The 16,071-nt window shown below is 41.5% G+C and overlaps 1 protein-coding gene across 2 annotated transcripts in view; it reads left to right on the top strand.

Moving 5' to 3' along the window:
* The window catches only part of RPS6KA3 (ribosomal protein S6 kinase A3), a 65,709-nt gene that overhangs the window by 37,964 nt on the left and 11,674 nt on the right, over positions 1 to 16,071 (top strand). The window contains exons 15-21 of one of the 2 annotated variants that reach the window (XM_020789208.3): positions 405 to 527; positions 2,473 to 2,562; positions 3,628 to 3,786; positions 6,499 to 6,660; positions 8,825 to 8,901; positions 12,053 to 12,170; positions 14,803 to 14,943. In XM_020789208.3, the coding sequence (XP_020644867.3) occupies positions 405 to 527; positions 2,473 to 2,562; positions 3,628 to 3,786; positions 6,499 to 6,660; positions 8,825 to 8,901; positions 12,053 to 12,170; positions 14,803 to 14,943 (870 nt within the window). Of the gene's footprint in view, positions 1 to 401; positions 528 to 2,472; positions 2,563 to 3,627; positions 3,787 to 6,498; positions 6,661 to 8,824; positions 8,902 to 12,052; positions 12,171 to 14,802; positions 14,944 to 16,071 lie in introns of both variants that reach the window. The other variant, XM_020789207.3, reaches the window with a different exon arrangement.

Genomic DNA, 16,071 nt, shown 5'->3' with positions numbered 1-16,071 from the left:
CAAGGCATATAATGTCTTGAAATCAGGGTGCTGATTCTAAAAAGTTATTTCTAAAAAGCAAAAGATTGGTAACTTGTACTATTACTCCATATATTTTAGTTATGTCATTTTGATTGTCTTGCTTCTAAAGTTGCTTGTATTAGACAAATGTTTAATTTTAATTTGATTTAAACTTACACTTTCACTTTCACTTTTTCTTCATACATCTGATCAATAACTTTGCATGTCTTTCAACAGTATTCTGTACACTTGAGGCTGAAAAACTGGTGAAAGATTGGGAAATTGTCTATTTTTAAAGCTGACTATTAAAAATTGTGCAAATAATTTGTTAACTCGTAATCTTTGGTTCTTTAGTATGAAGAGGTAAAAGAATTCATTAATTGATTATATTATTTTGGTAGCAGTTGCACAGGAACAGTATTCAATTTACTGATGGATATGAAGTTAGACAAGATATAGGAGTTGGCTCCTATTCCGTTTGCAAGAGGTGTATACATAAAGTAACCAACATGGAATATGCTGTAAAGGTAATCCTGTTATTGCATTTTCTTATACCACTAATAGTTTTAGCATATGCAGAATGCTGTGAAATCATTTGAGTGGAGCTTCTGAGAACGATGAGGGGGAATTTTGGTTCACAATTTAATGCAAATTTATTCACAGTTCCTGAACAAACAGGTAAACTGAAATGCCCCTTCTCTCCATCCTTCCCCTTCATCTATCTTCTCTAACTGATCAGGCTGTCAACCATCATGTCCTTCCTTCCTTCCTTCCTTCCTTCCTTCCTTCCTTCCTTCCTTCCTTCCTTCCTACCTACCTACCTACCTACCTACCTACCTACCTACCTACCTACCTACCTACCTACCTACCTACCTACCTACCTATATGCACAGATGCATGCATGCATGCATGCATGCATGCCGTAGTGGTGAATTTGCATGCCAGCTTGTCAGCCTAGCACAAAATAAAAGTGTTCCCTTTTGCCCACATACCCTCTTCTGTGGTCTGAATTGTTATTTTTCCTTTCTTTATTTTTGCCAGTTTCTTAAAAAGCAGAGAAGACCTATTTGCACACATGTAGGTTAACAAGCACTCTAGCCTCAGCACAGGGTCCCTTTGCAGCCTGAGCAGCATCCTTTTTTTCCCAGTTGGAGGAAAAATGCTCCCCCTACCTTTCCTCTCACATTCAGGAGAGTTCACTCACTTCTCCTAGGAAACTTTCTGCATGCTATCTCTTAAGGTTAGGACCTGCCCTATCTGCCATGCTCTCTGTCATCTAAGTGAGTGACTCCATCCCTTGATCTCCTCCTTTATGGGTTATGTCAGCCAGCTGGCTGTGGTGGGATAGCTGGAGTGATCACCCTGGCTGGCAGGATCATTGCTGCTGGAGTTGTTGTACTGTACCAATGACAACGGGCTAAAAAAGGAGACAGGTCTTCACACACACCAACTTCTACTCCTTTCCTTCTGTAGTGCTGCTGGATGATGCCTCTTATTCTCCTGAAATACTTCTCCTTCTGGAAGAACAGAAATGAGGTTTTGTTAGTGCACAGGGTTGTCAAGCAGCAAGTGGCATGGATCTTTCCTGCAGCATGGCAGCTAACCTGCTTTTTTCACATATATGATTATGAAATTTTATTTATTTATTTATTTGTTACATTTATAGCCCGCCCATCTAGTCGTACCGACTACATGAAATAGATGTACTGTATATTTAAGTGTTTCATATAGCAGTTTGGATAAGATGCCACTCTTTGGAGTCTCCTTTCCTGAAGGATTTATCTTTATCTGAGATGCCTCAGTTCTCTGTATGTGAAGGCATTATGGATGCAGAAAGGGGAATGAAAGTAGGGAGAAGAGTTGCACTACCACAAAACACTTATCTGATGCAATGCTACAGGACCTTTAAATATTTTTGGAAGAGAATCATGAGATGATCCCTGGAAGAGGGTGTTCCTGCTATATTACCACACTATGTGCCACTGAAGACATCAATGTCAGTTCATCCACCACTAGCTCTTTCTATTGATATACAAACTCATGCATGCTAGAAAGCAAAACAAAGCAATATAAGCGGAATTGCTACCCCCCCATAAGCCCTTGCAGGATGAAAAAAAATGCAACAGACATCAGCGGAAAAAGACCAGGTATCCCTATAATTAACTATACATTGTGTAGTCAGTGAAAACTACTTCAGAATTAAGAATGATAACTGCAGCATAGCAGCAGGACAAATTGCGTTATTGTCATACCTGGAAACATCTTGAGGCAGAAGGAAATCTTACGCTACAAACAATCTAATAAAGTGAACTAGGGCAAAGTTAGAAGGAAAGTTGTTTTTGAAACTGACTTTGCCCACCATATGCTGTTTAAATCTGTCACCAGAGAGACATACGAAAGTTACTATAGGTTGAAAATAACATTTGGAAAGCATGGATAAAATCATAACATCCAATGTTTCTGTTACTTTAGATTATAGACAAGAGTAAAAGAGACCCCACAGAAGAAATAGAAATCCTGCTACGATATGGACAGCATCCAAATATTATTACTCTCAAAGATGTGAGTAGATTCTTTAACCTATTTTATAGTAATTCTGTTGTAAATATCAGCATGTGTTTGGTATCTTCCCTACTTAACTCCTTCTCAGAATTCTACAAATCTGTTTCCCCAACATGATCATTCCTTTTGTCTAACACATATTTTCCCTCACCAATTTTAACGAATTACAGAAAACATAAGGTTGTAAGAGTGTTATCTTTGTGTTTATGGTCAGCTTTTGTAGAAGACAGTACAGTATAGTCTATTCCTGTTGCCTGCCAAAAACCCACACAAATATTGAAAGACATTGTCTTCTACTACCCTTTCTTTATCTGACAATCACATACATACAATGAAATATAGTACAGTACATTTACTGAATTATTTGTCTGATAATAGTATGACCTTGTTTTAGATATGGCATTCAATTTATAAACTCAATTTTAACTTAATGTCTATAAATTCTATTAGTACCTACAGGTTTTAATTCTACAACTGAACTTCATTATGGGTTCTTGAACATTTTCATTCAGATGTTGATAGATATTTTTAAGGGCACATTTTGGGTTATTTTGTATGTTACCTTGTGAAAGAAGTAAAGTGAGTATGTAAGTAAGTAATTGTATATGTATTCAAACATTCTGCTCTGCAGCTAACAGCTACTCTCTCGTCATGGAGACTTCCATATTTTTGTGATTTTTACACTTGAGATTCTAGTAGATTAGTTCTTCTGGTCAGGACAGCCTGGATGTTTCATTTCATGTAATGAGTTTAATGGAAACTGTATATTAACGGTGGAAATCCTGATGTAAGTCATGATGATGCCAGCAGTAGAAAGCAGATCACTACTGATGAAAGGTAATATTAGGGTGCATACAACTCGTACATAGTATGACAAAGTTGCATGTACCCTAAAATATCCAAAGGAAGCCTTTAATCACCAGTGATTTGCCACTGCTGCTGATGTCTTCACTGTTGTATGTAATACAGTATTTTCATTTTCAAAAGTAAAGTCTAAAATCTCTGATATTACCCATTTGCTAGTGTTGATATGACAGAATAGCTAAAAGAGACATTGTTTTTCAGGTGTATGATGATGGAAAATATGTATATCTGGTAACAGAGCTTATGAAAGGAGGAGAGCTGTTGGACAAAATCCTTAGACAAAAGTTTTTTTCTGAAAGAGAAGCCAGTGCTGTCCTGTTGACAATAACAAAAACTGTTGAATACCTTCATGCACAAGGAGTAAGTCTGTCTCTTGTTTTTAAATACAATATTTGAGTTAATGCATTGCTCTGAAATTATGAGCAGAATCCTGTTGGTGTGAACTTACATGATTTAAATTAGATTCAGCACCAGAAATAAACTAAGCTAATTGAAAGCTTTCTATATCTCCTTTCTGGTTCCAGGATTTCTTAGGGTTCTCTTTTGTCTGAGGAAGCCTTGGGACAGGCAGGAGAAGCCTTTCTTTCTTTCTTTCGTTCTTTCGTTCTTTCTTTCTTTCTTTCTTTCTTTCTTTCTTTCTTTCTTTCTTTCTTTCTTTCTTTTTCTGTCTGTCTGTCTGTCTGTCTGTCTGTCTGTCTGTCTGTCTGTCTGTTGATAAATTGAAGATCAATAAGTCACTGGGTCCAGATAGCAATCCACCCAAGGGTTGTTAAGGAACTGAATTGCTGATGTCTTCACTAAAATATACAACTTGTCCCTGGAGGATAGCACATGTCACACCAACCTTTAAAAAGGGAAGGAGGGGGGACCTGGGAAACTACAGGCCAGTTAGCCTAACGTCTGTTCCAGGGAAGATGGTGGAAAGCCTCATCCAAGATAAAATCTTAAAACACATAGAAGAACAAGCTTTGCTGAGAGAAAATCAGCATGGCTTATGTAAGGGTAAGTCTTGCCTCACAAACCTTTTAGAATTCTTTGAAAAGGTTGAAGGCACTTCGTAGTTGGCGAACCAGTGGATATTGTCTATGTGGATTTTCAGAAGGCTTTTGACACAGGCCCCCACCAAAGGCTGCTGAGAAAACTCCATAGTCAGAGGATAAGAGGGCAGAGGTCCTCTTAGGGATTGAGAATTGGTTGAGAACCAGAAAAAGAGAGTAGGTGTCAATGGGCAATTTTCAGAATGGAGAGAGGTAAAGAGGTGTGTGTCCTAGGGATCTGTCCTGGGTCCGTTGCTTTTCTTTTCTTTTTCTTCTTCATATGAACAAGATTTTTATTTAAATTTTAAGAAGGGTGTTCTCAAAACAGCAGTGGAATCCTGTGCTTTTCAGTCAGGATTCATAAATAACCTGGAGACAGGGAGAAGCAGTGAGATGGCCAAGTTTGCAGATGACATGAAAATTTTCCGGGTGGTGAAGACCAGAAGGGATTCTGAAGAGCTCCAGAAGGATCTCTCCAAATTGGGAGAATGGGCAGCAAGATGGCAAATGCGCTTTGATATAAGGAAATGTAAAGTAATGCCCATTGGGGCAAAAAAAAGCAAAACTATCAGCTGATGAGTTCTGAGCTGTCCATGATGGATCAGGAAAAAGATCTTGGTATGCTGGTGGACAGCTCGATGAAAGTGTCAACCCAGTGTGCGGTGGCAGTGAAGAAAGCCAATTCCATGCTTGGTATCATTAAAAAGGGGGTTGAAAATTAAACAGCCAACATTATACAGTAATGCCATTGTGCAAAATGATAGTACAATGATACCTGGAGTATTGCGTACAGTTTTGGTCACCCCACCTCAAAAAAGACATTGTTGAACTGGAAAAAGTGCAGAAGAGAGCAACTAAAATGATAACTGGGCTGGGGCACCTCCTTTATGAAGAAAGGCTACAGTGTTTGGGGCTCTTTAGTCTAGAAAAAAGGTGCCTGAGGCAGACATGATTGAGACATATTAAAATTATGCAGGGGATGGATAAAGGGAAGCTCTTTTCCCTCTCACGCAATACCAGAACCAGGGGACATCCACTCAAATTGAGTGTTGGGAGAGTGAGAACAGACAAAAAGAAATATTTCTTTACCCAGCGTGTTGTTAGTTGTGGAACTCCTTGCTTGCTTTCAAATATTTTTACTCCGACTTTCTCCTTAAAGAACTCAACACAGAATTGACAAAAATAGGATTCCTGCCAGTGGTCCTGATCTATTAAAAGCCCGATGACCTGTCCTGAGGTTTCCAAAAGATTCTTCTAGGCAAAAGGGAGCTCTAGAGAGCCTTAGCACCTGGAGAAGGGGAAATAGAAAGCTTTTGATTCATTTGCATTAAATATTACTGCCATGGGATGATGAAGCCATTAGTTTGTGCCAGGTAACTTTACACAAATAAGATTTTGGCTCTTATTTTATATTTTTCATAAATGGCTGGAATTTAAACAAAAATTCTCCACTGTTTTAAATGAAATCACAGGTTGAAACTATACTTTTGCAATAAGCCTGGAAAGATGCTGCAAGTTAGCTGCAGACAGGCATGATCCCACTTATATTACATACCCAAATTATAGTGCTATTTTCTGTTTTAATCTGGCATAATTAGACACACAGTGGGAGATACTGTGGTGTGGGTTGACATGTTTACTTGTCACCATGAGCATGTTGGAGGCTGGGCATAATGTGATATGAAGGAAATGTTTTGCCATGCTCCCACTACCCTTCCACAGTCATGAATCTTTGGATGTGTGATTAAAAAAAAAAAAAGCAATCAGTACTTTGCGTTTGAAGAGACAGTGATGGAGACAGACATAGCAAGTGCTCAGGACAGGAGCAATAGGGAGGCCAACGGGTGGGCAGTCAACTGTTTGGAGGAAAAAGGGGTGGTTATTTGTCACCAAAAATTGTGATGTATTCATTGAAAAATGCAGAAGGGGGTCAGATTAGGCACAGTTTCTAGAAAAAATGCTGTAGATCTGATTAGGTTTTTCTGGAGTGTGTCGTTTTGGCCACAGTCATGTTTGTTTTTGTTTAATCTTTTAGGTAGTACACAGAGACTTGAAGCCTAGCAATATTCTTTATGTTGATGAATCAGGCAATCCCGAATCAATACGAATTTGTGATTTTGGCTTTGCAAAGCAGCTGAGAGCGGAAAATGGTCTTTTAATGACCCCTTGTTACACAGCAAATTTTGTTGCTCCTGAGGTAAATATTGAATTATTGTTTGTATGGAGGAGAGAACATGTAATCCTGTGATTCTTTAACCCTGGTTACCATTGCATGTATCTGAATCCTCAGTTATGGTAAGGGTTAGGATTCCTATAAGTTGGACTGGAAAACTACAATATGCCATACAACTTGCTGTCTGAGCTCAAAGCAGAACACAAAAGTTTTCCTGTCCCTTCCCTTTAAGAATGTGGAGACAGTTATCAGGCACAAAGTGATTGGACAAGTAATGTTCTCCTCTGTTCTTGTGTGTTGTGAGGTGAAAAAACAACTGTCTTCTAAAGTTGATTAGTTTATCTAGGTTCTTCCACTACCCTTCACATTCTTTTTTTTCTAAGCTCTGCACTGATTATTTTTTCCAGGGCTACACATTATTTTACTTGAATGAAATTGTCTCTGAAGCTTTGGTAGCTGCAATATTTTTAAAAAATATTACAGATGTATTGCACAGAACCATAACAGAGATGAAAAATAATGACCTGCATTTACAGATGTGAAAATAATTCATTAATGTCCAGATAGTTTTTCCTTTATATTTGTTTTTTCGTAATGTCTTCTAAAAAGTATGAGCAAAGATTCAGTCCCTTTTTGATCTGTGTACAAAATAAAATCATGCCACATATTATAAAAATCAAATAGTTTAGGTTTACCTTTGATTATTTAAGGTGATGTCTCAGTTCTTCAGCCAACACTTTAGCATACCAGTAATTTAGTGTTAAAAGTTCTGCAGTTTTCCAATATTTTGCTATTACGGTGTGAGCTGCCATAATCATAAGGTAAAGGTTCCCCTTGACATTTTTAGTCCAGTCGTGTCTGATTGTAGGGGGCAATGCTCATCCCGTTTTCAAGCTGTAGAGCCAGCACTTGTCCAAAGACAGTTTCCGTTGCCACGTGGCCAGAGTGACTAGGGAATGTAGTTTTATCTTCCCACCAAGGTGGTATCTATTTTTCTACTCGCATTTGCATGCTTTCAAACTGCTAGGTTGTCGAGGAGCTGGGACAAAGCGACGGGAGCTCACTCCGTTGCGTGGATTAGATCTTGTGACTGCTGGTCTTCTGACCCTGCAGCAGAGGCTTCTGCGGTTTAGCCCACAGCGCAACCACGTCCCTACATCATCATAAATACTATTACATCTTCAAATGTCACTCTTTTGATTTGTTCCCCTTCCACCCCCAATTATTAATAATGCTAATATTACTGTTGCATGAATAGTTTGATGTGTTAATATTAGCCATTTCTGTAAACACGTTTTCCTGGAACTGTTGACACTACCAGAGTTGACCATCACATATGAATATATATACCTAGCTATGGTTTTCCATTGTTTTGAATTACTGTATTCATCTTTGCAGGATGCACCAGAATAATATACTATTGGTATAATAAATTTTAAAGATTTTTTCCTAAGGGTGTCAATAAGATACATTTTGTTTACTTTTTGTTCAAATATAATCTTCCCCATACTGTTTTCAATCCTTTTGATGTACCTGTATCTCAATTAAGTGTGAGTATGTTTTAGAAAATAATCTTTTTATTTGTATGTTCCATTGTGCAGTGATTTTTAAATACTGTTTAATTGAAGAGGCAAAGATTACCTTAAGTGCTCACTTTGGTGAAATGACTTACATATTGGCTGAAATCCTGTTGCTTAGTGTAGTAAGGTGCACTAAAGTAGGTCCATTGAATCAGTGAGAATGAGTCAAATTCCTCTATGAATTTAATTGATTCAAATGGCCCTACTTTAGTTGTGACTTATTATGCTAAGTAGGCTTATAGGTCCAAGATGGTGAAGTATAAGAAATTAAGACATGGCAGGAGGGGAAGCCTGCCCAAATAGCTAGGTTTTAAGTCTATTCTTGAAAACACCCAGAGAGGGAGCCAGGCAGATCTCCACTGGCAAGTTGTTCCAAACGCGAGAGGCCACTGCTGAGAAGGCTCTATCTATTCCTTGTCCTTTCCCTCTGAACCTCCCTCGACATTAGGCCTCTCAGCTGCCCGGCCTGGCTCGAATGACTGACTCTGGCAGAACTGGGTGGGAAAAGATGCTCTGCCAGATATTGAGGTCCTAAACTGTTTACAATGCTTTAACAAGTGGAGGTAGTGATAATTACCCAAGTCTGATAAATAATTTGCTCTTTGTAGGTTTTAAAAAGACAAGGCTATGATGCTGCTTGTGACATATGGAGCCTTGGCGTTCTTCTTTATACAATGCTTACTGGGTACGTTTGTAGGTACTTATTTATTTTTTAAACAGAAAACAAATACAAAAAATAGTGCTTACTATACACTAAATTCTGCTGTGCACCCCATACCCATGGGACCCCATTGAATAATATTTTTATTATAAACTTCCTTTCCAAAATTGTATAGATTGTTGTTTAGAGGCTTTCCCTTTTCCTTTCACTAATACAAATTCAATAAATCTGTTTGTAGGTACTAAGCTAGAAATTCTTGGTTTTTTTAAATAAAACTGGATTAATTGTCCTTGCATTTTCTTTTCCCGTCAGAGCTAGCAGCAGCAAGTATGCCTTAGGAGTATTGCCCTGTTTGTGTACTGTGTCCTATATCCTGTTAAGGTCTGCTCATGTCCTAGGCCCTTCCGTTCTCCTCTGCAGCTGCACTTCTCTTTCCAGCACTTTACACATCCCAGTCATTCACATACCTAATGAAGCCCACATACCTGAGACATAGATTTCCTTCTTATTTAGGTTCAGCAGCTGGGCTCCCTGGTAGCTTTCTCATATTACTTACCGATGGGAATAGCATGGAAAGTCTTTTTTAAATTTCCCTGTGTAATAATCTTATAAATTTTATTCAGCCAACTATTAGTAGTGTGATACAGGTAATTCACAGACTGGCCTTTGGTGTTTACTTTTCTGGGACAATGGTAGGGTAGGCATAGAGATGAACAGTGACAACATGTAACACATTCTCACTTGAAACATCCGTTTAGACACATAATGAACATCCCCCTCAGTTGTTGCAGTGTGTCATCTCCTCACTTGTCATGGCTTGCCATGCTGTTAATATTGGAAACCCCAGAAACATGGAAGAGCTTGATCCAGTGAACAATGGAAGAGTTTTAGGCATAGACTTCTGTCTACTGTTGTTACATTGATGTCTTTACTGGCAAATAGAGTATCTCTAGGTTCTATATTAATTGGTATGTTAAACATGTTACAGTCATAGTATCGGTCTTCTGGATGGATGCATCTGTTTTCCAATTTTTAAAGGGATTGTTTCTGGAATGAAAACGAAAATGGTGTAAAAGAATGGTATACTGATTATCTCTGAATAATGTATAGACTTCTCACTTTGTCCTAATATTTGTGAACTACATGACAAATTGTGTATATATTATTAATTAGTGCTAGGGAATAGAGTGGCTATATCTAACTTTCACAAAAGTACACTGCATGTTACATGCGTCAATATTGCTAAATAAAATACATTTTATTTCGTTTCTTAATTGTGTAAAATGTGGAATCAGGAAGCTACGTTCTAATAAGCATATTTTCATGTAATCTGTTATGTACTACAGTATTAGATATTTTTAATACAGTGGTGCCTCGCTTAGCGAATGCTTCGTTTAACGATGAATTCGCATAGCGAGGGGGTTTCTGGGGGAAACTACTGCCTCGTATAGCGAGGCAGTCTATGGAGGAAACTCGCATAGCGATGTTTCCCCCATAGGCCCCCGGCGGGCGCTTCGGAGCGGCCGCGGGGAGACCTCTCCCGCGGCCGCTCCAAAGCGCCTGCCCTGAGAATGCCGGCTGGCTGGCCGGCGCTTTGGAGCAGCCGCGGGAGAGGTCTCCCCGCAGCCGCTCTGAATCGCCGGCCAGCCTGCAGGCATTCTCCGGGCGGGCGCTTTGGAGCGGCTGCGGGGAGACCTCTCCCGCGGCTGCTCCGAAGCGCCTGCCCTGAGAATGCCGGCTGGCTGGCCGGCGCTTCGTAGCAGCCGCGGGAGAGGTCTCCCCGCAGCCGCTCTGAATCGCCGGCCAGCCTGCAGGCATTCTCCGGGCGGGCGCTTTGGAGCGGCCGCGGGGAGACCTCTCCCGCGGCTGCTCCGAAGCGCCTGCCCCGAGAATGCCGGCCGGCTGGCCGGCGCTTCGGAGGGGCCGCGGGGAGGCCTCTCCCCGCGGCTCCTCCGAAGCGTCAGCCAGCCCCAGCTGGTAGCCTGCCCGGGCCGCCTACCCGAGCCGTTCTCGGACGCCTGGACGTCCGAGAACGGCTGGGGTAGGCAGCCCGGGCAGGCTACCAGCAGCGGGGACAGAGGGGGGGGGTATCCGGAAGGTTTCCAGGTGAAAGCCTGGAAACCTTCCGGACACCCCCCCACCCTGCAGCCGCCGCTTGAAGCCTGCCCAGGCTGCCTACCCGAGCTGTTCTCGGACGCCTGGACGTCCGAGAACAGCTGGGGTAGGCGGCCCGGGCAGGCTACCAGCAGCGGGGACAGAGGGGGGGGGTATCCGGAAGGTTTCCAGGTGAAAGCCTGGAAACCTTCCGGACACCCCCCCACCCTGCAGCCGCCGCTTGAAGCCTGCCCAGGCTGCCTACCCGAGCTGTTCTCGGACGCCTGGACGTCCGAGAACGGCTGGGGTAGGCGGCCCGGGCAGGCTACCAGCAGCGGGGACAGAGGGGGGGGTATCCGGAAGGTTTCCAGGTGAAAGCCTGGAAACCTTCCGGACACCCCCCCCACCCTGCAGCCGCCGCTTGAAGCCTGCCCGGGCCGCCTACCTGAGCCGTTCTCGGACGCCTGGACGTCCGAGAATGGCTGGGGAAAGCAGCGCGGGGAGGCTTCAAGCGGCGGCTGCAGGGTGGGGGGGTGTCCGCTCCCAGCGACCCCCCACGGCTTGGATCCAAGCTGTGGGGGCAGGCTGAGAGGGTGGTGGGATTGGGATGCCTTTCAGGCATCCCGGGTTTGGATCCCACCCGCCGCCGGTTACCCTAACCGGCGGCGGGTGGGATCCAAGCCCGGGATGCCTGAAAGGCATTCCAATCCCACCACCCTCCCCCCGCGGCTTGGATCCGAGCCACGGCGGCTACCCCAGCCATGGCCGGACTCTAGGGAGTCAAGCCATGGCTGAGTTAGCCGCCGTGGGTCAGATCCAAGCCACGGGGGGAGGGAAAAAACCGGATAATCCATTCCTATTGGAACGGATTAACCGGTTTCCAATGCATTCCTATGGGAAATGGTGCTTCACATAACGATGTTTTCACATAACGATGTTTTGTTTGGAACCAATTAACATCGTTATGTGAGGCACCACTGTACTTATATGAAGTAGTATTCTAGTGTTATTTTCACCTGTACTAGCTGAAACTCAGTAAGGGATTTTAAAATAATGCTTCCAATAATTGTGTTCCTGTTAGCTATACACCGTTTGCAAATGGCCCTGATGATACTCCAGAAGAAATTTTGGCACGAATAGGTAGTGGGAAATTTTCTCTTAGTGGAGGATACTGGAATTCTGTTTCAGATACAGCAAAGGTAAGTACATACTGTTCCTCCTTTTGTTGGAAATAGTTAAAAGAATCATTATTTAATGCAGATGTGGGCAATTTGTCATCCCTAAAATGTAGTTGGACTACAATTCCTGTCTTCCCTTATCAGTAGCTATGCTTCCTAGCAGTGAAGGGAATTGCATTGCAGCTACAGTATATCAAAAGCAGGGCTCAGTGATTTCCAGAGGTCTGAGACCAACACAGCTATTGCTGGATATTGGAAGGCTATACAAACTCCCACAACGTCCCCCATTTTTTCTTACAAAAGTTGTTTTTTTAAGTAAAAGGTTGGCCTTGTGCCAAACAGATGCTTATAAAAAGCAAATTTGGGGACGTGAGGCCACTGGGGCCCTCAAAAAAAGGGCAGAAATGCCCTGCCTACTCACCTAGAGGACAGAATAGGACTTTGTGAGCCCAAATTTTTTTCCAAAATAAAAAGGGACGTATATGAGGGTTCTGGGAGCCATATTTAGGTCTCGAGGAGACACGCTATTGCCCATTCCTGATTCAGAGGTTCACCAGTTGTCCGCCCTGACTGATTAGGTCATTTAGAAATTTTAACCTAATGCCAAATTTAAAAAAACCCTGATGAATATTTATTAAAACAGCATTGCAATGAGGAAAATAAACAAGAGGCAGTTAAACAAACCATATATTTAAAAATACGTCTTAATATATAGTATGCGATGCTTAAATTATCACCATTTGGAAAAACATCTGATAGATTATCAGAGTGAGGGGCACTCAATCAGTGAGAAAATAGTTATCCTGAAATTCTGTTTGAAAATCACATGCGTTTAGGAAGAATATTTCTGCAATTAACTACAGTTCCAGTTTCACCCTTTTTTGTAGATTGTTGGAAGTATTGTGTATGAATGATTCTTGCTTCTAGAAGATAACCCAAGGAAAAAAAACATGAAATCATATACTTACAGAATCTTAAGTTCAGGATCCTCCTGTGAGGGCCTGTACTTCCAGAAAAGACAGGTTTTATTCTGACCAATATTAACATTTGGGCCTCTTTTGCTCCCCCCCCCCAATACAAGGTAATGATTATTATGAGAATAAAGGAGTGTCCTTCAATCAGAAATTATAATTGGGGTCTTCCAAAACATGCCTGTATGTTGATGACGACAGTGGCTTGCTTCTGTTATACTTTGTTAGGTGGTGAGATCCTCACAAAAACCTGCAGGCATGAAACCATGAATAGATGGCCCTCAGTAACTGTTTTCCTTAAGCAGTCATAGTCACTCACCTTTATTGCCTTTTTCTCCTCCTTACCTACAGGTATACAGCATTATATACAAATTTACAGATATGTATATGTCAAATACATAGCAGTCAGAGAAGGGAACAGGGCAGAGGGGTCATTTTGCTGCCTCACTTATTAATATGTTCCTAATCACATGTACAAATGCACAGTGTTTCAAGTATTGGGGAATGTGGTGAGCCATCACCATCGTGGCCATAGGGATTATCTACAACTGGTTCGGACTTTATGAGGAAGGAGGTACAGTGGGGTCTTGACTTGAGAACTTAATCCGTATTGGAAGGCGGTTCTCAAGTCAAAAAGTCTGTAAGTCCTGTTCCAAATGGCTTTTAACTGAAATAACATCAAATGTGGGTCTGATGGCAATTTTTAGAATATATATTTTAATTGCATTTTAATTATTTTGCCCTTTTATTTTGCCTTTTTATTGTATTTTAAATGCTGTAAGCCGCCCAGAGACCTTCGGGTAGTGTGGGCGGCATATAAAATAAATAAATAAATAAATAAATAAATAAATAAATAAATAAATAAATAAATAAATAAATAAATAAATAAATAAAAAAATAAAAAAATAAAATAAAATAAAATAAAATAAAATAAAATAAAATAAAATAAAATAAAATAAAATAAAATAAACTAAGTCAAGTCTCCATTGACCTACAGTGCATTGAAAACCAATTAATCCCGTAACAGGCCATTTTTGTTCCATTTTGGTTTTTTTCTGGTCTGTAAGTCAAATCTCAGTCTGCAAGTCAAACCTAAATTTTGCGGCCAGAGAAGTCTGTAACTCAAAAAGTCTGTAAGTCAAGCCGTCTGTAAGTCAAGGGTCCACTGTAGCTGGTTCCAGCTTCAAGATGTGAGGCAGCAGACAGATGTAAGGTTCCTTACCTGCAGGTGCAGGAAACTGGAAGAGGAGGAGGAAGGAGCTAAGAAGACACAGCAAGGCCAGCTGGAAAGCAGATGTTGGAGCTCAAAATATGAAACACATTTTCTAATTGCAAAAGGAAGGGCAGGTGGTACCTTCATTACACCACTACATTTTAAAGCTAACTTTCAATATACACTACTCTGCTCTTCATTAGGCTGTACACCAAAATATTGTAGATAGTGCAGGAAAAAACCATATGAAAGTCGCAAAAGTCATGGTAGATGCCCATGCCAGATCTGTTCGTTAAAGATGAGTTAGAAAAAACAGGCTGCAAACACAGGAGTGTGAGTTTCAAATTGTACCCCAGTGGCTATTAGTTGGATTCTATCTCTCAAGTAATCAAAGAAAGGACTGCCAGGGCATTCAGTGCATATTGCAAGCCATAAGTGTTGTTTGTTCAATTTAATTAATTGTTCACAGGATTTGGTCTCGAAAATGCTTCATGTTGATCCTCACCAGAGATTGACTGCTGCCCAGGTCCTAAGGCATCCATGGATTGTTCATTGTGACCAGTTGCCTCAATTCCAGCTAAACAGGCAAGATGCTCCACATCTTGTGAAGGTATGTAAACATCTGTTTAGCTTTTCTGGAAACGCAGTTAAGAACACTTACTAGAGTTTGAAAACTAAACATGCTCAAACCCCGTACTCTACCTTGTTCCACAGTATCCTGTTGGTGGCTTTATCTCCACAAGTTTTTTGCCCCTCACTCTGTGATGTTGCAGTTTGTGCTTCTGCTTTTCATTTTGATTTTTATAGACTCACTGTTACCCTTATGGCAGTAGTTTCTTCATAGACTATAAAATGTTTTCATCATTAGAAAAAATAAAGGTGAATATTTTTATTCAGATTACCCTGCGCACAAGAGAATTTGCGGAAGTGGCTGTGTGATAAGGTCTGATGGTTCTGTAACTTCCCTGATGTGTGCAGTAATTTGAATAGGATACAGGCTGGAAATAATAATATTTTATGCTCTCAAGTTCATATAGAATCAACAGAACTATATAAAAAGTTGACCAGATTTATTTTGAGCCAGAAAGGATACAAGCGATAAAGAGACCTAATGGATAATGGAGCATGATAAAGAACTGATACCTAAGGCAAATAGTGAAGATGTGTTATTGCCTGACCAGCTAATCAGGGATTGGCAGTGGATATCCTAAAGCTCAGGCTTTCATGCTACTGCAAAAGCACTCCTTGCTTTTGTTTTGCCACTTCTGTTACCATTTGTGAGGCCCCCAAAGTGGAGGCCTTAGTGGGAGTGCCGTCGCTCTCAAAGAGAACCCTCCACACACAGACATCCCCACCTCCGTCCCCAACACGTCGGGAAGAGAAAGGCGTGGAGACCCCTGATTGGGAACAAGTGGTCGCCAAACCCCTTACCTTAAACAAGGGGGTAGATACGCGAGACCTAGAGGCGACTATGAAAGGGTTAACCCTTTCCCCGGGACCCGGGGAATCTTTGGCGGGAAGAAGGAGGGAGGAGATTGAGGCGGCGGCGGGAGATATAAGAGAGAAGCCGGCAGAGATACCGGGGGGGTTGGGAGTGGATCTGGTTAGAGGATCCTTGGACCCATGGATTGCTGCCTTGTCGTGGCGAAGGGGCTTGAGTAACTCAGAGAAACTATGGGCTATGCCGTGCAGGGACACCCAAGACGGACAGGACATAGTGGAGAGTTCCGACTAAACG

Source organism: Pogona vitticeps, chromosome 3 (genome assembly GCF_051106095.1).
Source record: "Pogona vitticeps strain Pit_001003342236 chromosome 3, PviZW2.1, whole genome shotgun sequence".
Classification (NCBI taxonomy): Eukaryota; Metazoa; Chordata; class Lepidosauria; order Squamata; family Agamidae; genus Pogona; species Pogona vitticeps.
Note: the sequence above shows the minus strand (reverse complement) of the source record. Positions and strands in the feature narration are given on the sequence as shown.